Source organism: Rousettus aegyptiacus, unplaced genomic scaffold (assembly GCF_014176215.1).
Source record: "Rousettus aegyptiacus isolate mRouAeg1 unplaced genomic scaffold, mRouAeg1.p scaffold_m13_p_7, whole genome shotgun sequence".
NCBI lineage: Eukaryota > Metazoa > Chordata > Mammalia > Chiroptera > Pteropodidae > Rousettus > Rousettus aegyptiacus.
In genome coordinates, this window is record NW_023416310.1 from 72,674,224 (window position 1) to 72,700,059 (window position 25,836).

General features: G+C 46.3%; 1 protein-coding gene and 1 non-coding gene across 4 annotated transcripts in view; one reads left to right on the plus strand and one right to left on the minus strand.

Moving 5' to 3' along the window:
* Positions 1 to 25,836, plus strand: part of LMTK2 (lemur tyrosine kinase 2) — a 63,055-nt gene that overhangs the window by 23,084 nt on the left and 14,135 nt on the right. For all 3 annotated transcript variants that reach the window (XM_016155155.2, XM_016155157.2, XM_016155156.2), the window contains exons 5-9: positions 1,056 to 1,174; positions 2,869 to 2,956; positions 13,518 to 13,651; positions 22,291 to 22,375; positions 23,620 to 23,741. In XM_016155155.2, coding sequence (XP_016010641.2) covers positions 1,056 to 1,174; positions 2,869 to 2,956; positions 13,518 to 13,651; positions 22,291 to 22,375; positions 23,620 to 23,741 — 548 coding nt within the window. The remainder of the gene's footprint in view (positions 1 to 1,055; positions 1,175 to 2,868; positions 2,957 to 13,517; positions 13,652 to 22,290; positions 22,376 to 23,619; positions 23,742 to 25,836) is intronic.
* Positions 4,979 to 5,097, minus strand: LOC118605900. The gene has a single exon (XR_004952282.1). It is a non-coding gene; the product is annotated as a 5S ribosomal RNA (ribosomal RNA).

Sequence of the window (25,836 nt, forward strand, 5' to 3'; positions counted from 1 at the left end):
AACGTGAGCTCCAGCATTCCTGGGTGGGTCAGTTTTTCCGAGAGGGTCTCGTATTTGTATATCAGAGGCTTTTCTAATTTTTGGCAAAAGAACAGTTAGAAGGGAGAAGACACCAGCATTTTAGAAGCTGTTTATCCTCCCCAAGTTAAATTATTGGGTTTTCTTCTTCTCCTCCCCGTCTCATTATGACACGTAAACTACTTTATAGGCACAAAGAGGTAGCATCATTATCATGGAGACCATCGCCAGGAACTGTTCTGTCCTCATTGCCTGTCCAGTGACCTGTAGGAACAGCTTTGTCGATCTTTTCACCGGAAGGGATAATTTTACTCTAGCAACCATTTCCACGGTGTCGCAGTCACTCTCTGTGAAAGGCTCCTCATTGAGAGGGGACGGCATCGTAAGCAGGGTGGTCAAGACAGGGAGATGTATTTGCCCCGTAGTCAGCCATGTTATGCTTCTTGTCTTCCAGTCCTGTATCATATTTAATATTTCACTTGTAGCGTGTTCTTATTTTTATTCTCATTTTGTGTTCTGTTAATTTCAGTGGAATATTTTTTCCTTGTGTTTCGACTGAAGTTTTGGTATAAGATAAAGACCTGGAATAATTGGAATGCCATGGATTTTTAACATTATAACACAGTGAATGTTTGTACACTGGCTGTTTGTCAGTTTACTTTCTCATTTGTGAAGGAGACAAAATAGCAAAACTTAGTTGAAGTGCTTTTGAGAAACATTTGAGTTATGTTTGAACTGAACTTACAAATTACTCTTCCAGAATGCCATTGGTCATTTCCATGAAAGAGTAATACATTTTTAAGTAAATAAAAAAAAATGCATATGAATATATGAACGTTGTAAATATCTGATGAGTGGTTTAAAACTGAAAGAAATATTTTACTTTTCCAGCTTTTCGTGAAGTAGTATTTAAAATAATAGAAAGCCATCTGCTTGTTGCTAAATTTATTTTCCTGTGTTTTACTTTCTGGTAAATGAGACATAACTTCTTTACCATTGCGACGGAAGTGAAGTGAAGAACTGTCCCTTGGTTGTAGGTCCTCCTTGGCGAGATTTACACAGGCACCAGTGTCGCCAGAGTCATCGTGAAGGAGTTAAAAGCAAGTGCAAGCCCAAAGGAACAAGACACTTTTTTGAAAAACGGAGAACCTTACTAGTAAGCAAACCCTAACGTGTGTTCTGTGCATGTGCCCTGTAGTCTTGAAAATCAGGCATTTAAAAACAATGTGGAATTCCATCATCGTATGGAAATATCGACATGTAAATGTCAAGTTGCTGTATCGTACACCTGGCACTAAGACGGTGCGGTGGACCAGCCGCACCTGAGTAAAAGGGAACAGTCAAAAGGGCGCTGTGAAGCGCGGGAGCTCCTGGTCGGGACAGTGTGGCCCCGTCGTCCCAAAAGGTGAGAAGTGGAGCGAGGGTGTCCACATTCTTGGCAGCCAGCTGCTTTTATGACCCTAGGGGAGAATGAAAGATGTGAAATATGTCAGCAAGATACAGGGGGCCTCAAGGGAAACTGGCGTGGACGTCTCTGCAGGCATCCGCGGCCCCGCCCATTTCACTGCACGTCACTTTGTGCACCTGTCATGGATGCAGATTATGAAAACGAACTCGCTTAGGAAATGACCCGCTTTATTTCTGCATGGACAGGTTGCAGAACTTCCGCCACAGAGCGATATTTTAAATATATCGCTTAAAATTACAACATCGTTAGTCTTAGCTTATCTATCAAACAAGTTTGCCTTTGAAGAAAACCAAAATATTTTTTAAACAACAACAAAAACCTTTGCAGTTTCCACTTGTAACATGCACAATTTAAGTAAGGTTCAGAGCCTTATAACCAGCCTTAGACTCAAAATGAAAACGTCCCTCGGTAGGTGAATGGTTAAACAAACCGACTCATCTATGCCAGGGGTGCCGCAGCAGTAAAAGGGACGCACCGCTGGTGCGGGCCGCAGCTCGGGGGACCTCGGGGGCAGGATGTCGAGTGAGGAAATCCACCTGAAAAGGCCACACGTACTGTGATTGCAGTTACACAATGTTCCCACAGCGAGCACATTATAGCGATGGCAGACGGAGGAGTGAGTGGTTGCCAGGGCTTGGGGTGGTGCGCGGGGACGCGGAGCTGTCCGTGCCGTGAGGGTGTGGCACGGAGGAGGTCGGAGGTGAGGAGCAGTTCGGGATTTCGGGTGAGGCGATGGCTGTGCGAATCTGCACGGGTGAGAACGAGACAGAGATGCCCACAGTCTGTCCCAGAGGCATCCCCGTTCTGGTTTGTACTGCTACCGGTCCTGTAAATGGTCGGGTGTAACCGGTGGGGGGGCTGGGTGGAGAAAACCCGGGGCCTCTTCCTACCATCTTTGCAACTTACCGTTAATTCATAATTGCTTCGAAATAAAAAGTTAAAAAAAAAAAACTTTAAAACTTTATTTTGGGCAAAATATTTTCCACAAAGTTTGCATATACTGTGGAAATTTATGGAAATAGTACCAAAGCTAGAGAGCCTGAGTAATAGTCATTTAATGTATGGATTGAAATGCCTATTGAATATACGTACATAGTCTGCCTTTTAAAACTGCTACTTCAAAGTGATATTTATAAATTCAATTTGCAAAAATTAAAGATTCTTATATTAGGAATTCTATTTTAATTTGTAAGAGTGTTTGTGATTGGCTTTGAATCATTTAATCAGTGGATAACTTAGAATACATCTGTTAAGTATTTTCTCAATGTGCTCTTTTCAGCTTACGTTTACATCGTTATGAATGTTAAAATTTGGATTGCTGTTTGAACAGGGTTACTAGCATGCTCCCTGATGAATAATACGGCGACTTTTATTTTTACCAGTATTCTTCAGCATCCGAATATTCTTCAGTGTGTCGGACAGTGTGTAGAAGCGATTCCCTACCTCCTGGTGTTCGAGTTCTGTGACCTGGTAAGTGTTCGGTAGATGCTCAGGGCAAGCACGCGAAAGAAAGGTCACGTTGAGCGTTTTGACCGATAGAGATGCTGGTCGGGGGCCTGCTTTCACATCGTCCCCCGTTTTCAGAGCCGTATGAAGTACTAATTCCTCACCTTCGATCACAGTGCTAGCCGACCTGACACTTCCATAAGTGTTGTTTTATACTCCATCCCTACGCTAAGCTATTCTCGAGCATTCCCACTTTTTAACCATATTTGTCCGCACTTTGCGTGTGATTAAAATAAGGCTCATGGAGATGAAGAAAATGTAAATCAAGCGTATGGCACAGCTGGAGCTCGGGTCTACGTTGGCTCTTCCTGGGACCTCGAGGTCTTAACTTCAGCCACGTGTTTAAACAGACCCCTCCGCACGGAGGGAGGTCGGGCGTCTCCCCGCCTCCAGACACTCAGAGCCTGTCGGTGTTTTGAAATAGTGACTGCATGTAACATTTAGCTTTTTACATAGATGATTATTTCCTTAACCTAAAATTAATAGCTTCATTTCTCAGCATGATAGTATTATTTATTGAGATTTATAGTTGGAAAGATTGTTCTTTGTGCTGTTTCTATGATAATTTTTATGTGAAAATTTCCCATAAACATCATTTTTTTTTAAATGTAGGATTTGATTGATTTCTTTGTATTGTCTCAGTTTTCAGAACATTAAACTTTCTCGATCATGCACAGGAAAGTATGAGTACACCGAAATAAATCCCAATTCAGAGCATATTTTCAGCTGTTAAAATTGGAAGAGAGCAGTAAACGTTGTGGATTTTTTGTTTTAATTCCTAAATGTGTTTGCAGAGTATTCATAAAATGTCCCCGTTGGCTCCCACTGGGTCACGCGCAGTAACCCCCAGATCTCCGTGGCTGAGAGCGCAGGGGGCCTCATCACCCGTGTGTTCACACGGCCCGTGGCCGCGGCGGCTCCAGTCCCGCCCTCCGTGGTCTTCGCTGTAGGGTCGGTGGTGCTTTGTATCCATGGGTGATGAGGGGAAAATGTGTATTCAAGTGACAGTGTATCTGTATGAGTCAAGTTCATACGGTTGTTTATAGCCTTGTGTCCTTCTGATTTGGATGGGGGTGGGGGGCTAGAAGGGGCCTGAGTCAATTTCTATCAGTTATTGAGAAGCATATTAAAATCTCCTGACAGATTATAGATAATGAGTCGAATTTCCGATTCTAGTTGGTTTCACTCTGAACATTTCAATGCCGTGTTGTCAGGGATGCAAATTTAGAGGTGATTGAACTTCCTGTAACTTGACCCTCATCATCATGAAGGGTTCGCTTTAAGAGTAAAAGCATCGCTAAGGATAAAGTCTGTTTTTACTGGTATGAGCATAGGTACACCAGCTTTCAGTTAGAATTTGCCTGGTTCATTTCCGCCAGTCCTTTCCCCTGGTCTGCATCTCTTGTAAACAGCTCATTGTTGATTTTATTCATCTGTCAGTCATGGTCACTTACCATGGAACACGTAGTCCATTTACATTTATCTGTGACAGATTTTGCATTGTTTTCCCTACCTGTTTCAAATTTTCTTTTTTGTTTTTTTTTCTAGCTGCCTTTTGAATTCTTTTTTTTCTCCTTGTTTCATTTTCTCTACCCACTAGTTTGGATTTTAGATACTGTTTCTTAATTTCTTATATGGTCACACAAGAAGTTGTAGCACGCACATTAATTTAACAAAGTCTAAAGTTAATATTTTAACCTTGCTCCAAAGAAGCTGGGACCTCACAGGGCTCTCCGTAAGGAAAACTGGAAGAGTTAAACCTATTTTCCTGTGAAATCCCCACATTTTCCATCATGGCGGGTGCACGCATGGGGTACAGAGGGGAAACATGGTCATTGTCCTCTAGGTCTCCTACTTGGGAGCAGACATGTGATAATTACCACGTCGCCTGATAAGTTATTTAATGGAGGCGTGCGAACTAAGAGGAAGGAGTTCTCACTGGTGTTTCTGATAGTTTTAATGCATATTGCATTTTTTTTTTCCTTTTGCCTACAGCACCTGGTCTTCCTAGGTGGTCTGCCATCCAAGTACTAACCAGGCCCCACCCTGCTTAGCTTCCGAGATCAGACGGGATCGGGCTTGTTCAGGGAGGCATGGCCGTAGACATTTTGTTTTGATTATCTCAGTATTATCAGAGGTACAATATGTATGATCCTCAGTTGTTATAATATGAAAATAGTTCCTTTTTGTCCAGTTTTAGTTGACCCAGTGACACAGCATTTGAGAGGGGAAAAAAAAAAAAGACCACAAAGGTGCATTTTTATGTGTTGAGACAAGTCTGCTTGTCAAAAGTTTACGTTTCTGAGCCGTTTAATGGTGCCCTTAGGTCCCTAAGCTCCTGACATTGATTACAAATAACAATTAAGAGACGTTTCATGAATGAATGTACCAGAAGTTAGCAGGAATCCGCATCTGCTTGAAAGACCACGTTTCCAGGCTAATCGAGGTGGCTTTTAAAACTATTTTGTAGATGCGGGCGTTTTCCTATTCTCCGCCCCGTGTCCACTCCTGAAAGTTTGCCGCACAGCGTTGTCTGTGTGTTGCCTGGAGTGACGTAAGAGTTGGGGCGCTCAGCTTAGCGTTTTCTCCCGCGGGTTCAGGTGGCGGGGCTAGTTTATTCTTTAACGAAGCTGCCTCTTCTTTTGGGGAGGAGTAGTGTAAACTGCTTTATACAGAAACACCTAAGACATTGGGAAATGCACAGTAAGCTCCTTGAAAATTATCATAACCGACCCAGTATTGGTAAGATTCTAGAGTGTTTTTGGTACCGTCATCATTGTACAAACATTGTTTTTTATATAAATATAATAAACATTTTTGATAAATCACCATTATTTTTTATAAAAATTTTCCCTAGTACTTTTAGATCTCAGATTTAAATGCATATTCTCCAAGAACGTAGACTGTGTATTCAAAGCATATTAACTTACCTAAATTTGTACTGGCTTTTATATTTTGGAGTGAAGATTATACACACAACCCTCTAGAATTAACAGAGGCGACTTTTTGAAACATACTCTATGTGACTCTCCCTAGTCGTGAGCTCCTGAAAGCTCAGTATCTGGAAAGAGCCCACGTCCCCACCAAAAGCTGTTGTTGGCAGCACAAAGTTAATAGCCATTTACAGTTTAAGTATATTACCCAGTGGTACATAGATCGATAAAATTTTAATAATAGTAATTGCTCTTCAAAAAGTTAAAATTGAATTACTATATGATCCAGTAATTTCACTTTTAAGTACATATATCCAAAATAATCAAAAGCAGGATCTGAAATATTTGCACGCCCATGTTTATAGCGGCACGATTCACAGTAGCCAAGAGGTAGAAGCAACCCGAGTGTCCATCAACAGATGAATAAAAAAATTGGGTATATCCATACGATGGGATATTCTGTTACACTAAGTGAAATAAGACAGACGAATACTGTGTGATTCCACCTGCACGAGGTCTCCAAAGCAGTCAGACCCATAGAGACAGAAAGTGGTTGCCATGGGCTCCCCATGGGAGGGGGCGTTAATGGGGACAGAGTCTCAGTGTGGGGAGGTGAAGAGTTCTGTTGGGTGGGTGGTGGTGACAATGGCTGCACAACAGTGCGACTGTGCTTGGTGCCCCTGGACTGTGGAGGTGGCTGAGGGGGTGATTTGAGGTATGCTTGCACTTTTACCACAATTTTTAAAACATCGATGATGATTACCTGTTGTTATCTGAGGTGCTATAGTAGGCGTTACCTACATCAGAAGGAGGCTAGAAATTCCCCAGTTCCCTGGGAGATCTGTAGGTCAGTGCTTGGGATGGCCAGTCTCGTGTCAAAGTGAAGGCCGTTAGTCCAGGGATCCCGCCCCCCGGCCCTGTAGTGAGAGGTCACATTTGTCCCCTTGGGCAGTATTGTGCTCATCACCCGGTGGCCGTAGTGACCTTCAGAGGGAACAGGCTCGCCAGCACCGAGGACTAGGGCCTGGACAGGGTCACTGGCACCGAAGGACGGGTCTCTGGGTGCCAGAGACTACGTGTTGGGAATGGTCGGCCGGGATCGGCCCAGGGAGCCCGAGAAGGGGGCCGCCTGAGCCGAGGGGCATCATCCGAGGTGGAGCCGCCCGCTGGCGAAGTGCCAGAGGACAGGGGGCAAGAGCCCGGCTTGGGAAGAAGCAGCTGCGGCCACAGTGAAAGGAGCCACTGTCTTCACATGTCCTTAGTAGGTCAGAGCTGCTGCACGAACATTGGCCTTTTCAGTCGTCACCAGGCAGTGATCGTCTCGGTGATAATGTCTTTTAAGTAGAAAGGAGAGGGTATTTTTTATACCTGCTTAAGTAATTCCTTGTAAGATGGAATTACCAGTCTGTTTTTGAAAAGCGCTTTACCTTAGAATTTTTATGAAAGAACGTGAAGACTCTTCTGAGTGAGTTTGGTGGCTGGACTGCGGCCACTGAGCTGTAGTGCTGATGGCGCGGCGTTTATGACGGGAGCTGCGACCGCAGGGCGCTGTGTACAGCTCGTCGTCATAGGAGGTACGCAGTGCTCTCACGTGCATCTGCTTTTGGGGTAAGAGTCACTCGTTTGGGGTAAAGAATCACTCATTGACAAAAACGTATCAAGTGCCCGTTAGTGCAGAGGTGTGTCACCCGGTCCCTAAGGCTGGCAAGCCTGCCCTCCGATGCTCGTTCTGCCACTTCCCGGTGTGTCACCTCGGAGAGTGACGTCACCTCCTGGAGCCTCAGGGCAGCCCCCGCGCAGCGGGGCTGGAACTGCCCGCCCCGCAGCTCCGACCCTCAGTGAGAGGACGAGCATAGACGGCTGGGCGCGTAGTGAGCGCTCAGGAAACGGGTTATTTCTGTTCATTTTCAGTTACTTAAATTTATTGATCATAATTAATTATTAAGGCCTGAGTCGTGTGGTGGAAGACATCTAAGTAGAAGTCCCAGCTGGACTGTTGGGGGAGGCTTCGCAAGGGCAGTGGCGTTTGATCGCGTGGCAGGACGAGCGATCGGCTCTCTATGGCAGAGAAGGATCGCAGGCACAGCCCTGTGGGGAGCCCCAGGGGACCCCGCCCAGCCCGGGGCGTCTACGGGGCTGCGGGTGCCATGTTAGGAGAACCAGGTGGCATCTGCTGGGAAAGATCAGCCGGGTGAAAAGCAGAGACCACTTTGGAGACCAGGCCGCAAGCTGAGGCCATAGCGAGAGGGACGTGGACAGAGCTCTGCCCTGCCCTTCTCCCCTCCCCGGGCCCCGACTCTCTGCTAACAGGCTGTGCTGACTGCCTGTGGCCGGGCCTTCCTGCCCTCCCCGATGCCCGCGTCACCCCACCCCGGCCTGGCCTTCTTGAGGCTGAGTTTCTTGCGACGCCCTGACTCTCAGGTGCTGCGTTCTCCCGCCTGTCACAGGTCATCACTGCCGGGCACCAGGATTCGAAGCTGGAGTTGGCGCCCAGGGTGAACGCGCGGTGGGAAGTGTTCTCTCATGGTTTTGGCATCGCTACCAGAAAATTTAAAATGACCACGTGGCTTATGTTACATTTGTCTTGGACAGCTCTGGTCGATATTGATCCAGACTCCCAATTCTTGAAGTAAAATCTATTGCATTTCTTATTACAAAGGTAATACTTTCAAACAGAATCAATTAGTGTTTATTTAAAATATAATTTTTCCATGTTAACTGTCTTTACTTAGCTTTAATGTGCAAAGTAATGAAATAATAAATTTAAACCCTAATAAATTTTGAAATTACATATATTCTCCTAAATTCATTATTATTAGATTGTTAAATGGAGATATCATGGGACTGCTTTGGGCAAGGTGGTTGTCCTAACTTTAATTTGAGGGAACATCTTTTAGAACTTCTCAGTAAGATTTTTTTCTTCCCACTCATTAAGCAATTATGGTCATTCTTTGGTATCCACAGCGGATTGATTTCAGGAATCTACTCCCCCATACCAGAATCCGTGGATGTTCAAGTCCCTTATATGAAATGGTGTAGTAGTTGCATATAATCTGTGCATACCCTTCTGTAGACTTATAATACTTAATACAATGTAAATACAGTGTAAAAAGTTGTTATACTATATTGTTTAGGGACAAATAACAAGAAAAAAGTCTGTACGTGTTCAGTACAGACGCAGCCATTGGCCTAACTACATTGGACATGTCATCAGGAAAAAAGTAACTTTTTGTTCCCAAATATTTTTGATCTCTGGTTGGTTGAACCTGCAGACAGGGACCTGGGTATGGAGGGTCGACTGTTAAACACGTGCTGTTCTAGGCTCTGGGGACACAGCTAGACAGAGTCCCACCCCTTACTTTATAGTGGGGAGGACAGACAAACAAAATGCCAGGTAGGACCTGGAGAGTGACTTTTTAAGTGGAATGTCATGACGTTTCGAAAGACCCCCTCCGGCTGCTCAGGGTGGACGCAGGAAGCCACACGGGCTGCTGTGCCAAGTCGCACAGGACGGTGTGCCTGGGATTTGTGTGAACGCAGTGGAGTCTGCGAAAGGCTGTCTGATCCTGGATTGAGTGTGAGAACAGATCCGGGACCTGGGGATCAGCTGACTGTTGGCATCTGGAGGCTGAGCAGACTTGAGAATGATGTCTTTGGATTTGGTCCGGTCCACCAGGAGAGCAGGGCTGCCACTTCCTGAGATCGGTGATGTCACGCAGGGCATGTGAGGGCTGAGGGGCCTCTGAAGGAGTCCAGGGAGGGGTGTCTGGTCAGCAGGTGGACAGGTGACTCTGCGGCTCAGGAGACGGAGGGGTTCGGGCCAGAGAAATGTATCTGAGCAATGGTTTTCCAAGCCTTTAGGTGGGTAGAATCACCTGGGAATGAGTGTCATGTTGACAAGGGACAAGGACCCAGGACAGAGCCTGGGGCATGCCAGAACTTCCAGATCACAAGAGGGGACAGTCCAGTAAAGCACCCTGAGAAAGGACGACAGCCAGGAGACAGCTGGGCAGGGATGGGCCCATTGCTTGATTATGCCGGCGAGACTGGAACCGGTGACCGTGGTGTGGCAGAGGCGGTCTGCGATCACCCCGTGGGGGCAAGGGGTTTGCTGGAGAGAGTCGGAGACCGGGGGGCGGGCCAGCCAGAGCAGCCCGGGCGTTTCCGTTTATCTGGGAAGAGGAGGGAAGTGGGGAGGTGGCGGGCGGGGGTGGAGCAGAGGAGGCTGCACGGTCTTTGCTGGGTTTACCTGAGAGGCGGTTGAGCATTAGAGCAGAGAAGGATGAGCCACGACACGGAGCTTAGGCAGGCGCAGGCGGGGGTGACTGCCCCGCAGTAACAGGTGGCGGTGCGCAAGGGCTCGGACAGAGACAGGGTCGAAGAAGAATGAACGCAGTCAGAGGGTTCGCGGGAGTTACGACACGTCCTCGGGGTGGCGGGGGGCGGGACTGGGACGCGGGGTACCGGGGGGCTTCGGCTGCGACGTTGCTGTTTCATCTCATCAGTGGCTGCTGGGTCGGTGGCCGTTTATGCCATTCATTTGTTCTCTCATTCAAATTTTTGTTTAAAAAAAATCACAACTCTTTCCCCCAACTCATTCTATTAAACATGTGACTGTTAAAGTTTCATCATAAAGCTATGTACTTGTTGAATTTTCACATTGTATTAAAATTAATTCATTGTTCTCAGTGTCCTGTGAAAAGCTGGATAAAGCCCTCACGGCAGTTTATGTTGGACCTTAGGACACTTGTGAGTAACCCCTTCGAAGGGCCATTATTCATTGAATGACTCATTTCCAGAGGTCGGTCCAAGTTGCTCTCTTGTTCTTGGCATAGCACTTTGCTGCCATCTAGTGTCACAAATTTTTCTTCCTGGGGTTTTTGGGGAGGATCTGAGACACTTAAAAACTTGGATAAAGGAAACTTCATTTTTCAAAATAAATTGCTGTTCTTAATTGTGTGTGCGTGTGTTTTTTTTAAATCATAGACCAAAGCGATAATCCCTGTCTACTCACTAAGCACCATTGAAGCGTAAATAAACCTGACATCTATGTACAGGTTTGTCTCTTTTGAATAGAATGAATCACTATTTAGTACTCATTTAACATATACGTTTTTACCATAATTAAGGATTTTTTGTGCTGTTTTCTTTTTAAACGGTGCTACCAGGAGAGTTCTGAGGATCTTTCTAGAACAGATAACTAACCTCAGCTCCCACACAGCCCGTCACCAGTCTCGTCCCTGAGAAAAGCGCTCAGGCTCCTGGCGGTTGAAGGCAGCGCCTCTCCCCAGGTCAGACTGGGTCAACGTCATCTCCCCAGTGGGGCTGGGGGAGGCTTTATTTTTTGCCAAACTAGAAACATTAGGAGTAATAACTTTAATAAGCAAAATCTTCTGTTTATTACATTTTATCTTCTAGTGAAATTAGGAGAGTAGAATCCGTTGCAGAGAGAAGATATTTTAAGAACAGTGAATGGTAATGAGTAAACTGTAGATGACCTTGAAAATGAACTGCACTTCATCGGCCGTTGTCCGCCTTCATGGCCAGAGTCACTTGTGTGGTGTTCACTGTTTGCCAGCAGCTTCTGTTTGTTTGAGAGTTGGCCAGGTACAGCACAGCGTAATCCTACTTTTGTGTAAGGTAATTGGATGGATATTGCAGGAAATGGGTTAGACAAATAAAGTTTCCATTTCATTGGTAATGTAAATAAAGTTAAGCTCTTTGTTTTCATATTTAGTTTCCATATGGTCGACCTTATAAAAATCCCATAGGCCTGGAGTTTTTCGCTGGGGTTTTTATGGATTCATTTAACTGTTGTCCAAATCTGCCTTTATTCCCACCACCCCCGTGCTGGATGGAGCTTAGGTGGCCCGGGTGAAGGTGGGAAGGGCCGTGTATTTTTAAAAAGAAGAAAGGTGTCCATTCCCACAGAGCAGATCGTAATTGCACTTGGAACAAAAAAAAAAAAAGAGCACTGTGTTTGGGAAGAAATAAGACGTGGTGAGCAGACGGACGCGTGGGTCCTGCGGGAGCGCCCGCCTCCCTGCCCGGCAGTCCTGCGAGTTTGGGGGCTTCTGCCCTCCTCGCGGTCCACTCGAAGTTACTTCACATTTGTTCCGTCTTATAAAGTAAGCCGATGAGATCTGCAGTCCTGACCGGCTTCACTCACTAGCAGGACTTTCCTGACGAGTTAGCACACTGGACAGCAGAGCGCATTCCTGCCAGTCATCAGCGCTGGCGAATCTCTCAACCCCTCGAGGCCTCGGTTCCACTTCTGGAAAGTGTGTCAAGGTTTAAGACTTATTTGAGGTCACGAGTGGAAAGACTTGTAGCACAGTGCTTGGCACCCTGCTCAAAACTCAAATGGTCCTGATCATTGGTGCGAACGTTTCATTCATACAGAGATCATTGAAGCTGGGAATGAAGACAGATTTAGATTCTTGGAATGGGCCTAGAAGTTATGTTAGAGTGTACTTAGTATTAAATGTGGGCAAATGTTTCCAAAGGGATGTTGTGTTCTAGAGCTTTCTTCTGGGAGGAATTTGATAAATGTGTTGTCTTTGGTAACAGTTATCAGAAGTGTATCCTTTGGTTGGTCAAGGAAAACTTCCTTCCTCGGGAGTCTTTCCTTGACTCACTTATGAAGGAAACAGAAAGCTGTTGGCTTGCTGTCTAAATGTTATTAACTGATTATATAAAGCTTTCATTTGGAATTAAGTCACATCAGTAAATATTTAATCATGCGGTAAGAGAATGTAGAAGATTTATTTCCTCAAAGGTGTATTCTCCAAAACAGATATACCGTAAACCCTCCAAACAGTCCTGAGTAGGGCGCGTACTAGACGCGGGGCGACCCAGGGGCGCCATGCGGGAGCGCCCGGGGCCCAGCGTGTAAGCGCTTGTGCCGGGCGTCTGGATGCGAGTTTGTCCATTCTCCTGCCTGCGCTGCTGTCCTTGGAACAGGCTTATTAACTTTGTGAATCTTCCTGGAGGGACTGGACCATTCTTTCTCGCCATGGTCTCCGGGCCACACGGGGCCCCGGGAAAGCTGGCAGACCCCCGAGGCGGTTGGCGCCAGCACCGAACGCCCTTTCCCCTCCTTTCCGACCCGTTTTCCTTTTGTTCCCACCTCTGTCGCTCGTGAGTGCGGTGCCGGGGGTCCGTCCTCTCTATGGGACCGCTCGAGGCGTGCGAGTGGTGCCTTCTCTGTCACGCTCCGTATCGTCACCTGCATCTCTCAGTTATCTGGAAATGTCTGTGCTTCCACACTTAGTTTAAATTGTGCATCATTGCAATGGTTCCTTTTTTTTTTTAACTTTTACTGTATAGATATTTATATAACAAAAGTAAACTAATGTTTAATTTTGTTAAAATGGACCTAAAAGATGAATGGTGTTTTCTGCACCTTTGAGATATTCGATCGGAACGACCCTCTGTCATTTGGAACGTGTTTAGTGTGAGGCCCCTTATTAAGCTCAGATCTAAGTGGTTCCTGATAATCTTAGTAACTAACGCCCGCGGAGGCGCGTGCGTAGCTGCCACGTGCTCTGTCCGCGTCTCCTTTTGAAAGCACACTGGACCGATTTTTGCAGGGCGACCTGAAGGCCTACCTGCGCAGCGAGCAGGAGCACCTGAGGGGGGACGCGCAGACCCTGCTGCTGCAGAGGATGGCGTGCGAGATCGCGGCGGGGCTGGCCGCCATGCACAAGCTGCACTTCCTACACAGGTGGGTCCACCTGATCACGGGCGCCGCGGGGGGGCGGCGGGGGGTGCACCTCGTGGAGGGGCCCGTGGGAGCTTCGGGAGGGCAGGCGGGAGAGTCGGCTGCTGGGTCGTCACGCAGATCCCGGCCTGTACTCCCCGGGTCAGAGTGAGTGTTGCGTTGGGGTTCATTTAAACCACTGCCGGGGAATAGAATGTCTCAATGCAGCCTGAGGTCTGGAAATCATTTCCAGAACTTCGAAGAATGTAAACAGCTGTATGTCGCTCAGTGCTGAGAATGAATAGCCCCAGTCTGCCTCCGGACACCTCTCGTGTGCTTCATGTCAGCCCTGGGCTCCGATTCTAGTTGCTGGGTCACAGCACGTCCCACGTCACGCTCCCGGTGGAGGGAGAGAGGACCTGATAGTCTGACACTTCTTGTGTAAGGTCGTAGTGTGGGTTTCTGGCCAGCATCTGGGAGCCTGCCCGCAGCCGGGGCGGAGGAGGTCAGGCTTGGTGCGAGCAGCCCAGCAGTCGGTAAACACGTTTCGGTGGAAGCCTTTCCGGCCCTGTTTGAACAGCCGTAGTTCTTTGGAGCACGTATTCATATTTTATTCAGACCATTGATGCAGTTTTCGTAATTAAAACAACAAAAGCTTTTGAAATCCTGTCTGAGATGATGGTTCTGTGAACCCAAGATTTCTGCTCACTCTCCCACCTTTTTGAGCTCCAATTTATGTTTAAAATATGTTTAAAATTATTTTTCTAAGTCTCCCAGGAAACCAGGCAGTGTCTCTTTAGTTGATTTTAATTAAATTATTTAACTCTTAATCCAAAAAGACCTGAAAAGGAACACCTGTGTATGTTGATGTGCAGGAATGTCCATGAAGTATATTTTTTAAGAAGTAAGTTGCACAGGAAATGTTTATAGAATGACTCTTAAATAAGAAAATACTTAGTTGTATTTGTAGAGAGGGTGTGTGTGCGCGCGTGTGTGAGGAGACGGAGCAAAGCACCTATCACGTTCCCAGCGTTGCCTCAGAGTGGGCGTGAGCGATGTGTTTCTTACACATCCGTATCTTGTTCGACTCGCATAATGAGCAAATCATTCGGAAAAAGTGCTTTTTAAAAGACCCAAAAGATTATGGGCTTCTTCAGGCTCAGGGTAGAATCCCTCACACGAAACTTCAAAGTAGAAAGATCTATTTTTTTTTTTCATAATAGAGATACTTTACATTTCATTTTTAATCTCTTATAACAGGTAATACACAGCATATTTGTATTGTTTATCTTTTGTAAAACACAGATCGTTACCTAGTACTTGGCTTAGGAATTTTTAGATTTTGGAGAATGAGTGCATTGAGAGAGAGTATCATATCAGAGTCAGCAACATAAAATTATCAAAGATCTAGAAATCATGTTTAAAGCCCAAGTATGTTTTGACTATTGTATTTTAAAAATTGGCAAAGACGTCAGAGGAAATGTTATTTTTCCTGTGAGTTTCTTTAGGAAAGTTTTACTTTATTTAGAATCTGTGAACTTTAGAACAGATAAAGATGATAAATTAAGTCACATGGTTTAGATTTTTCAGGAACAAAAAACTCAAAAGAAAAATTTTGAAACCATTAACCTCTGTCTCATTTTCTTTTAAAAAATAACCACGTTTCATGTAAAATTTCTATTGGGGGCTGAATTTTGTGCTTTAAGTTATTTTTTTGTTGGTAGCACATCGTATAGCATATTTTTAAATTGGCATTTACAGTATTTATCAGCTGACTCAAGTCAGACTTTCTGTGTTGGTCGAAAATAGAATAGCCCACATGTCCAACTCGATGCTGTCGGCTGCACTTGGAAGCTGATCTAATAAAGCGTTCCCGATCAAATCTGATTTCGAGTTATTGTTTAAGAAGAGACTTCTGCCTGGGTCTCAGGTAGCCCGCATTTCTGAAGTCGAGCACATGACATTCGGGAAGGCCATGTAAACAGCAGGAGCTGCCAGCGCCATACGCTCCACACTGGCTGGCCGAGAGCCTGGGACTTCCTGTCCCCTGTCTGTCAGGCTTCCTGAGAAGCTCCATTGAGACGCCACCAGGTCACTGCAATGAGCTAAGTGCAGAGGGGTTCCGGCAGGCGGCCTGGGCCTCTCCATGGTTCATGTTGCTGGAGACCTGTGGACAGCGGCCTTGAGGGGTACGCAGGTGACAGGGAGTGGGAGAGGGAGTTTGGGGAAATAGCAGATGGTCTAGTGTGACTGCTAAAGAGGCACAAAGGGAGTCATGAAAGATGAGAATAGAGAGGCGCCTGAAGCCAAATGACAGGGGCCGTGAGTGCCAGGATGAAGCCTTCGGACTTGTTTCGTGGGCAGAGGAGTGACGCCGCCGAGCTCTGCGCGTGCGTGCGCGCGCTCACATCACCTCCGCAGTGCGGCGCAGGCGGTTAGGAAAGAGGACGCCCCTGCGAGAAGGCCGGGTAGCAGCGGGTGTAGGGCGGCTGTCCGTGACCGTGTTCTGTTTCCTCTTGCACACGGGAAGTTTGCCGAATCCAAGCAGGGGCCCATCTTCTTCACCTCTGTGCCCCCCCCCCCCCGATGTATTTCACGTAGGAGCGAGGAGAGGCAGCAGGTGAAAGCGATCCATTTAAATGTCTCGTAAACCCAGGAAGCAGCGGAAGGCTTCCATGGGTCAGGTGGCCGAACTGGAAAGGTAGCTAAAGAGCTTTCACTTAAAGTCACCAGGTCCAGAGGATTCATGGTTGACTTCTGCCTAACCTTTAAAGAGCAGATGACACCAGTGGATTAAAACTATTTCTGACCTAAAGAAGATTGGATTTTTTTATAACTCATTTTATGAATCCAGCGTAGCTTCAATGGCAAAAGATGGCGTAAAATAGAAAATTATTGATGATTCTCATTGATGAAGCACAGCTAATTTCATCCAGCACTATATTAAAAAAAAAAACAATCATTGGAAAAGGAGAGAACACCCTCCTTCACTGGTGACTTGATCATATATATCAAGAAAAAACAAAATGCTGGTTTCTTTAAAAAAAAATTAAGAAGAACATTTATTGAGGCTTGCTATAAGATAAATACACTGAAGTCAGCACAGTTTCCCCCTGAACTAGGTATAAGAACCTAGAAATGAACATGAAAAAAAGCATTCTGTTCTCAACAATGCCACAATAATAAATTATTTGGGAATAAATTATGTGAGAAAGGCACGAGACTACATGAAGATATGAAATCTTATGTGAGCGAATGGAAAGATGCGCTGTGTTTTACGATGGGACGGCAACACAAAAATGTTAATTGAGAATAAATAATGCAGTTCCAGTTAGAGTCCTCACGGGATTTTGGGGGCGGGGTGGGTAGGTGGCATTATCTTTATCTACACATAGAAGAATGGATGTCTGAAATGTCTAGAAGAGCCATTTAAGTATGGATCACTGGGGCAGTAAAGGAAACTCGCTTTACCAGATATCAGAGTACACAATAAGCCACTGTAATAAAAATCAATATAGTTTTGGCAGAGAAACAGATCAATGGACAGGACACAGTACAAAGAGAAAGTTAATCTCTGACACAAGTGGCGTTTCAAATCAATGAGGAAAGACTGGCTTATTTATTAAATGCTGGCACAGTTAGTTGCCTATTTGGGAAACTAAGTGGACCCTACATCATCCTGTACATAAAAGTAAAGATAAAAGAATTAAATGTATTATTGGCACAATACCAGAAGACTGTGTGTAACCCAGGGGTACGAGGCCTCTTTAATTAAGATAAATCCAGGGGTTGTAAAGTAAAAGATAGATGTGGTTGAATATTATATAAGAATTAAATACTTCATATAGCAACAAATACCACAGAGTCACTAAACAGAGTTTTGAAGATGAATCTGCAATGCAGAGGGCCAACATGTACCACATACAGAGTTCTTACAAACTGACAAAAAGTCGATGACCCAGTAGGAAATAGCCAAAGATACAAAGAGGCAAAGAAATGATGTTCAAATTCAAAAGTAGGTAGAGACATGCAAATTAAAGTAACCGAAACTCAAAAATTAAAGGAATCGCTACATCTATTGTTAGTAGGGGTATGGGGGGGGGGCGTGCGGGAAGGTTTGGTCATATACTGCACATGTGTCATGTTGCATATACGTTATAAATATTTTAGAAGCTATTGTGCAATAACTATAATTATATATACACATTGCCTTTAACTCCATTTATAGATTCAGTCTCGCAGGAAATAGGAGCGCTGGCACTTAACAGAAATATCTAATACACATTAGAAATGCCCGTTGCAGCATTGTTTGAAGTGTTGGCAAAAAATAAAAGAGACAGAGTTAACGTTCACGGGGGAACTGGAGTTCGTGCATCTGGGCTGTGAATGTGCCGCGGCTGCTGGGAAGGCAGGCTTGCAGCCGCTGTGCTAGCCGAGTTGGAGGCCTTTCCATGTGATTTAGAAATAAAGATGCAGATGTAGGCATAATGCTGCATTTTTGAAAGGCAATGCTCCCTGATCCCCTTTTTTCGTGTATATGAGTATGGAAAAATATATAGAAAGAGTATACCTCCCAGTTCGTTAATACGCGTTAAAGGACGGCACTTCAGGAAGACTCAGAAAGGACCTAGCTTTTATATAACCCAGTTTGTTCAAAATGTGTGTATGTGCGTAAGAGGATAGGAAGGACCAGCTCCCGCCGTGTGGGCCTTGGCGTTGTGTGTCAGGAGAGAGACAGGCCGGGTGTGGGCCAGGTAGAGAGAAGGAAAAGGAAGGTGTCTTCACATGGCAGGCCGCCTCGTTTTGGGCTCGTGACCCTCGGTCCAAAATCGTTGGGCGTATGTAAAGTATTAACTGTTCCATGTCTCTAGATGCCCTTAGGGCCCACGTGAGGATGATTATCCTGTGATCCAGCAAAAGTGCTAGCTGTGTTTTAAGACCAGCTGGTTTGCCACTTGGGAAGATGGCACACACGAAACATGCTGGCTGTCCTTGATCGTGACCTGAGGTGGCCTCCTGGTCCAGGCTTGGGTTCTGGGGGGTCGTCTGGTAGCTAGTTCGGCCCCACCCCAGGCCTACTGCACCTTCCCGAGCCCCGCAAGTGATTCCGATGTACATGCGAGCACTAGAACCAGACCCCTGGGCTGTCCACTGCCCGACACCCCAGAACCGCTTCCTTACAGGCGCTGACCAGTTTTACAGCTGTTTCCAGCTGGAAGATAAGCCAGAACCGGAAGTTGAGCGCCACACAGGGCTGACTGCCCAGCAGTAAATGTTGTGCCGCTCAGCCAGCAAGGACTGGCCCAGTAAGCCGGGGTGACAGCTCCCGAACCCCAAGTCGCCTCTTTGTGCCCTATCAAGGCCCCCTCCCTTTAACCTTCCGCTGGCACTGTTTGCGCCCTGCACCCCATCTTTGAGTCGTCCGTGGCGGCGTCTCTCCAGAACCCACGTGAGTTTTTCTTTGCGCGAACCTCCGTGGCTGGCGGAGGCGGAGCGCTGAGCGGGCAGAGCGAGACTGTGGGGTCGACGTCCGTCCCCCGCGCTCGGCGTCCCCAGTTTCAGCCACGGTGCGTACTCCTGAGCCTGGCGGTGTCGCCTGTGAAATACGGATCCCCTTTACTCACGTTACCCAGGAGAGCCTGCGGAGCCCTAGAAGAATATTCGGCCGCTTCCCGTTATTTTGCTTGCCATTTGTTACCTTTTTTTTTTTTTTTTAACAGGAATTCAGGTTACTCGGGGAAGCATATCAGTAGGTAACAGATAGGGGTGTGGGTGGTTTGGGAAATGGCCGCAGTCACTCTGAGCTGTCCATCAGAGACAGCCCTCTGCAGGGGGGTCCGTGCTCCTCCTCGCGCGCTGAGAGCTGGCGACGATGCTTCCTCGGGAGTCGGGATGGGGAGCTCCCGCCCCCCCGTGTCCGTCGGCCCCACTCACGCGGCCGGACCGCGTGCTGCCCCTGACAGCCGAGGCGACCGCAGCTGCTGCCGGGCCTCGCGAGAGCCTTTCAGGGCCGGCTTGTCTGGCAGCCTCCCCACCAGACCTGTTTTTCAACTTGAAGGAAAAATATACTGGGTATGTTTGTATTTCCTGACCAAAACCAGCCATTGACGTCAGCAGGTACCTCTGGCACTGAGAAGTTACACCTTTGTGTTCTTCTCTTCTTTAGCTCTGTGTGTTCGCGGCCTCAGAGAACATTTATCTTTACTGATTTCGAATCGAGTTATGTCATCGTCTTGAATCTGGGTAGCCCTCTAACGTTTTGAAAACCTCTCACATGTATTTTTATTTTATCCTTAAAAATCTGTGAATTAGCGCTGCAGGCACAGTCCTGTCGTTTTCGTGAAGTGGCTGAGGCTCCAGCACGCTAGGCGACCTGCCCGGAGTCGCACGGTTCTTAAGTAATGGCACCAAGACCGTTCCCAGGGCCTTGGAGTGTGGTGACTGGGACATTTGGAGGGGACACAGGGAGCAGGCTTAGAAGAAAGTCCCCCAGCCATACCACTGTTTTCTTCTGCGTCACGTCCGCTTTTCGGTAACGAGGAGCGTTCCTTCTTTCCCCGAGAACAGCAGTTGCATCCTGTTAAGAGTTCTGTGGTGCCTCTGAAATAGGAGCCAGAGGCCTTTTGCATCTACCTTTCCATCTTCGGTCTGACGTTCACATTTGACATCTAAGGACCTGCAGTGAACGTGTGAGGAGCGAGGAGCGGAGGGAGGACGCGGACGGTCCAGGGGTTGCTCGGATGGCCGGAGTACAGGGTGCCAAGTGCCCTGAAGTGCTCCGGCCAGCCTCAGGCCTGAGGTGACACTCACGCCCCTGGTGGAATGGCTGGCACGCAGCTTTTAGTTCTGGTCTTGGGAGGGCGACGCGGGGAAGGTCAAGAAGGGTCTGCTTCTAGGGACTCCAGGGATGCTCGTTAGCGATGCTCAGGGACCTCCTGTCGGCCCAGCCCTGCACGCTGCCCGCTCGCAGCTGTCGGTGTGGCGGATAGAGTGCCCCCTTAAAGCGCCTTCGTTTTTCTGCCCTCCAAGGGTACACCCCTTCTTCCATTCCCCTTCCCTTTTCCCTTCGTTCCAGAAAACGGGGACCATTTCTCTTCTTAGGATTGGGAGTTTCTCTGTCGTTTGTAGCAGCGGAGTCAGGGGCGTCCCAAGGTTTCTCCCAGACACGTCTGCGGGGCCGAGGGCTTCTGGATGGAGTGTGTGAAAATCTCCACCTGTAGACAGAACGGAATGTGTGGCGAGACATGGACTATAACTAACTGCAGGTTCACACCAGCGCGTGTTTGAGGACCAGCCATGCACGCGGTGTGTGCTGCGATTGTCACTGATGCTACCTACAGCCAGTCAGAAGATGAAAACGCTACTGAACAGTATCTTGCAAGCTCTGTGACCCGAACAGGCTTACTTTAGTGCTCCGTGCCTCAGTTTCCTTATCTATAATATAACTGGGGGAAATAATGATACCCACCTCAAAGCTTTGTTGTGAGGGTGAAATGAGCTAACTCAGGTGAAGCGCTCAGAGAAACGCCTTGAGTAGAGTTAAGTGCTTTGTAAACATTAGCCATCATTACATAATTGAATCGAGATTGTTATGGACCAGACTGTCATTGAATTATGGCATTGTTAGCGAGCACTGTCGCCAGTCATATTTCAGACATGGTCAGCTTTGGACATTAACATTTCTGAAAATAAGAATTTAAGTGTTAGTTTAAGCTTTTGGTCTTCTACAATCATATAAAGACCAACATTTTAAATTTTGGAATATAGAAATTCAGTTTTTGATAACTTACGATTTAAAACAATAAATTAGGTGTCTTTTTCTCTATTAATTTGGTGGCCTTTTTTATTTGTATGCCAATTGATGATTTAGAAGAAACTGAGAGCTAAACTCCAAATCCAAAAAGTTGACTCTGTTGTCTGTATGAGAAGTTCCTTTAGAAAAAGTAATTTTTTCTTTTCAAATTATGTATTTGAAAACAAACTTGTTCTCAAATATATAAGTAAAGTGTTTTTAAAAAGCCTCGGAAGTAATATCTTTACCTCCCCTGTGCAGAGGCGGAGTGTGGAAGAGATGAGAGTAATTTGAAAAGGGCCTCCTTATAATGCCTGCACATGTTTGAAAAAGGAGTTAAAAAACAAACATTTTTAATAACGTCAGTTATTTGGGGGGGTGGGTCTTGAAGTTGTAACTATTAAGCCTTACTTGAAATAAGTAGACTAGTAATGTTTAATAGTTAAAACAAGTAGAACACTAGAAATGTTTACAAAGCACTGTCACTGAAGTAATACAAGGTATTGGAAAGAAAATGTTCAGACAAATTAGGCAATCGTATTTTAGAACTCTTTCTCGGTACCTCTTAAAATACTGGGAAACGAGCCATAAATCTGGGATTAATGCAGAGCAGGGTAAAGTTCTGGTCAGTATTTAACCTTAGCCGTTGTAGTTATTGGCTAAAACATCTGATCATCTCCATTATTTAAGTAATTAAGAATATGATATGTGATCTTTTTCTATAAAAAAAAGAATTTTAAAACATTAATTACTAAGCGGGGAGCTCGGAACCACTACTCTGAGAAAGCCTTTCTCTCTAGCAGCTCCCGGCCCCGCTGGCCGGGGTGTGGGCCTTCCTCGTTCTCACGCTCACCTCGCTCTCTGTTTTCAGCGACCTGGCCCTGCGGAATTGTTTCCTCACCTCGGACTTAAACGTGAAGGTGGGAGACTATGGAATAGGCTTCAGCAGGTACAAGGTAAGCCGCAGGCTTACAGCCTCCTCCTTGATCTCACGTAACTCATGGTCACGGCAGGGCGACATCACCAAGTGCCGCTCCGTCTCCGTAGAGGGGAAAGAGTCCGGGGGTGGTGGAGAGGAGCGTGGTCCCAGCCCGGCGGGCGGTGCTGTCGGCGTCCGACATGCGCCTTGCCCACGCCAGTGGCTCCGTGCCCGCGGTTTCGTGACAGTTTCTCAAAGGCTTTGTTTAAAATGACCGATACTCAGTGTAATTGATATGGTGTGGTGGTGCATAATACATTTTAGTATGCGCATGGGCAGGATAAGCATTGCAGCTCGTATGATAAAATATACACGGCACAAATATCGCTGTTACGTGTCCAGTAAAATTTTGACTCAAATTCAGTAATCTTGGTATTTCGGTTTTTTCAACTGTCATAAATATATCCCTCCCCAAAATAAGAAGTAGACGCGGGGTGTGGTGGGGGTGCATGTGGGGGCGTGTGGGGGGGTAGGTAGCTTGATGTGGGGCAAAGAATGCGGTTGTCCCAGCCGCGCGCTGTCGGGGGACCTCGGCTAGGCCACTCGACCTCCGTTTTCTAAGCAACAGTACGAGGATGTCTGTTCTGTCTTGCGGGCTTTGTGTGACGACCGAAGAGGTCATATCTTCACAGCCCTCCGTAACTGAAAAATATTATGCAAATAGCTGCTGGCCGTTGGTCTGCACGGTAGCTTAGTGTCTGCACGGCGTGCTTGCCGTATACCAAGCACCCTGAGGGCCTCGCCCGCATCAGCGCATTTCATCCTCATCATGAGAGGAGATAGTATTGCAGCACCCTCATTTTACGGATAAGTAGAAAGGCCCAGCATATTCGTCTCCTCCCCAGATTTACACAGCTGGTTAAAGGCCGAATGTGGACCTAGCACCCAGGCTGTCAGATTCTGGAGCCTGCCCCCCCCCCCCCCGACCGTAGCACCCCCTGCGCAGGGACGGGGCCGGCCGTTTCGCTTCGGGCCTGCGCCCTGCGCACCAGACCAGCGGCCCTCCGTTTTCCAGGAGCGGTGGCTGAGCGAGGCTTTGCGGCTCAGAGGCTCATGAAGCCCTCCCCACCCTCCGCCCGGAGGCCTCTTCACGCCCACTTCTCCATCCGATGTGTCCTTTGGGTTGAGTCTGTATTGTCTGAGAATGATGTGGAATTAAATCACTGAGCTCACAAAAAGTAAGATGGAATTCAAAATTCTGTATGCTTTCTAACAAAACAGGAGGATTATATTGAAACAGATGATAAGAAAGTTTTTCCTCTGCGATGGACTGCTCCAGAATTAGTGACCAGCTTTCAAGACAGACTACTCACTGCAGATCAAACTAAGTACAGTAACATTTGGTATGTATTGATTTACCGTTCTGTCAGGCTTTCTTATAGCGAAGTCCTAACTTCCTTCTCCTCGGGTACTTTCTTAAAGGACAGTGACCGAATAAGCTGTAGGAACACAAGAGCACCTGCCCGATGGTGTGAAACAGGCATTTCAGTGACACCATGGCAGTGGTCACAATCGCAGGGACATGGTTAACGTTCTGAACACTGCCTCTCTTGCCCGTTCTGCGGTAATAAGCTCCACAAAAGCTGGGACCAAGTCTGTTTTCTGTGTCTGCCAAAGGGCCTGGCATATAATTCATGTTTAATAAATATTTGTCGAAGTAAATGAAAAACAGAGGTTTGGATGGTTGTATAATGCTATGATTTATAGGTCAGAGAAATGGAAGTTGAAAAAAATGTGTCCAAGTCTTTGACTAACAATTTCTGTTACAGCTTTCTTGGTTTATATTTTTTTCGTGCTATTGTACTGCTTTCTTGAATTTCTTTTTCTTCTCTTGCCTTTCTTTTTAAAACTGTTTTCTCCTTTTAGTTTGGGAGCTGTGTATTCTATTCCTCTACCTGTGTTGGTTTTCCTGGAAGTTATAACACATATACATCATTTATCTTAGTCCAGTATCAATCCATATCTTGGCCCTCCTTCTGTACAATGTAAGGATCTCAGAATGCTTTAACTCGGCTTAACTATATAAAACAACCACATAACTGTGTTATTATTATCGGGTATTTTATTTTTTTCCTTTAACCGTTTATGGCTTTATTATTGTTTTTGTTTGTTTGTTTGTTTTTAGCATCAGTGTTTATTTAGGTTTATCGAAGTAATCAAATTATTTTTTTTTCCTTCCGTACCTCAGACCTTCTGCGATCACTCACTCTCTTTTTGCCCACAGTATGTTCTTCAGAAGTCCCTTTGTTGAGGGTCTGCTGGGGACAGATGCTCAGTGTTTTGTAGGTCCAAACATACTTTTATTTTGTCCTCGTTCTTGAAATATGTTTTTACTCGATGACAGTTATTCTCTCTCAGCATACTGAGGACGTTCTACCGTCTTCTGGCTTCCATTGTTGCTATTGAGAAGTCAGCCGTAAGCTTTGCCATTGTCTTTTTCTTTCTTTTTTTTTTTTTTTTTTTTTTTTTGGTAGTTTCACTATGGTGTATACGAATGTAGATTTCTTCATGTCTTCTGCTCAGGATTTATTTGGCTTCAATCTGCAGGTCGATGTTGTTCTCAGCCCTTAACCTTGAGATGCCACCTCTGCCCCATTTCCTCTCCTTTTGGAAGTCCTGTGAGACCTGTGTCACGCCTTCTCGCTGTCTGCTCTGTCCTAATCTCTTGTCTGTGTTTCATCTCTGTGCCACATTCTCAGTGCCACATTCTAGATAACTTCTTAGACTTGTGCCCCAGCCACTAATTCTGTCTCCTTAAATTCTTCAGTCGTGTCTAATCTTCTATTACATCTATTAAGTTTTATAGCTCAGTTATTGATTTTTCAGTTTTGGGAGGTATGTTTGGTTTCTTAAAACCTGGGCCACTGTTTTTAATAATTTGGTTATGATCTGCATTGGATAATTTCATTGTTTAGAGTCCTTTGTATTTGACCTATCACTTGATGATGCCTTATTTCCTTATGGACTTTTTTGTGGTGAGGATCTTGGAAATCTAGAATTGAGGAACGTTCCTCCAGAAAAGACCCACAGTTGCTTCTGTGTGGCACCTGGGCGTCCTGCCATTGAGGGGCCCTATACTGGTCCAGAGCTTTCCTCAGCTTGTGAATTTGGACTGCAAATCCACGTAAGGGCCAGCTCTGTGGTTACAGCTTCTTAGAGACTACCACCCCCCACGCGCACACACGCTCTCACAGACAATATTCACACACACACACACACACACACACACACACACGCTCACACACGCTCACATTTATCTCTCATAGCACCTCCGTGCCAAGGCAGCTGGCCTTTCGGGCTCCTGAAGGGGAGGCAGGGCAGGTTTGTTCCCACCGTGAGGAGGTCCGTCTGCCACCCCTCCACCCCCTTATCCTGGGCAAGCCTCGTAAACCAGAAACAGAAGTCCAAGGTCTGTGCTTCAGCGGAAGCCCCAGGGCA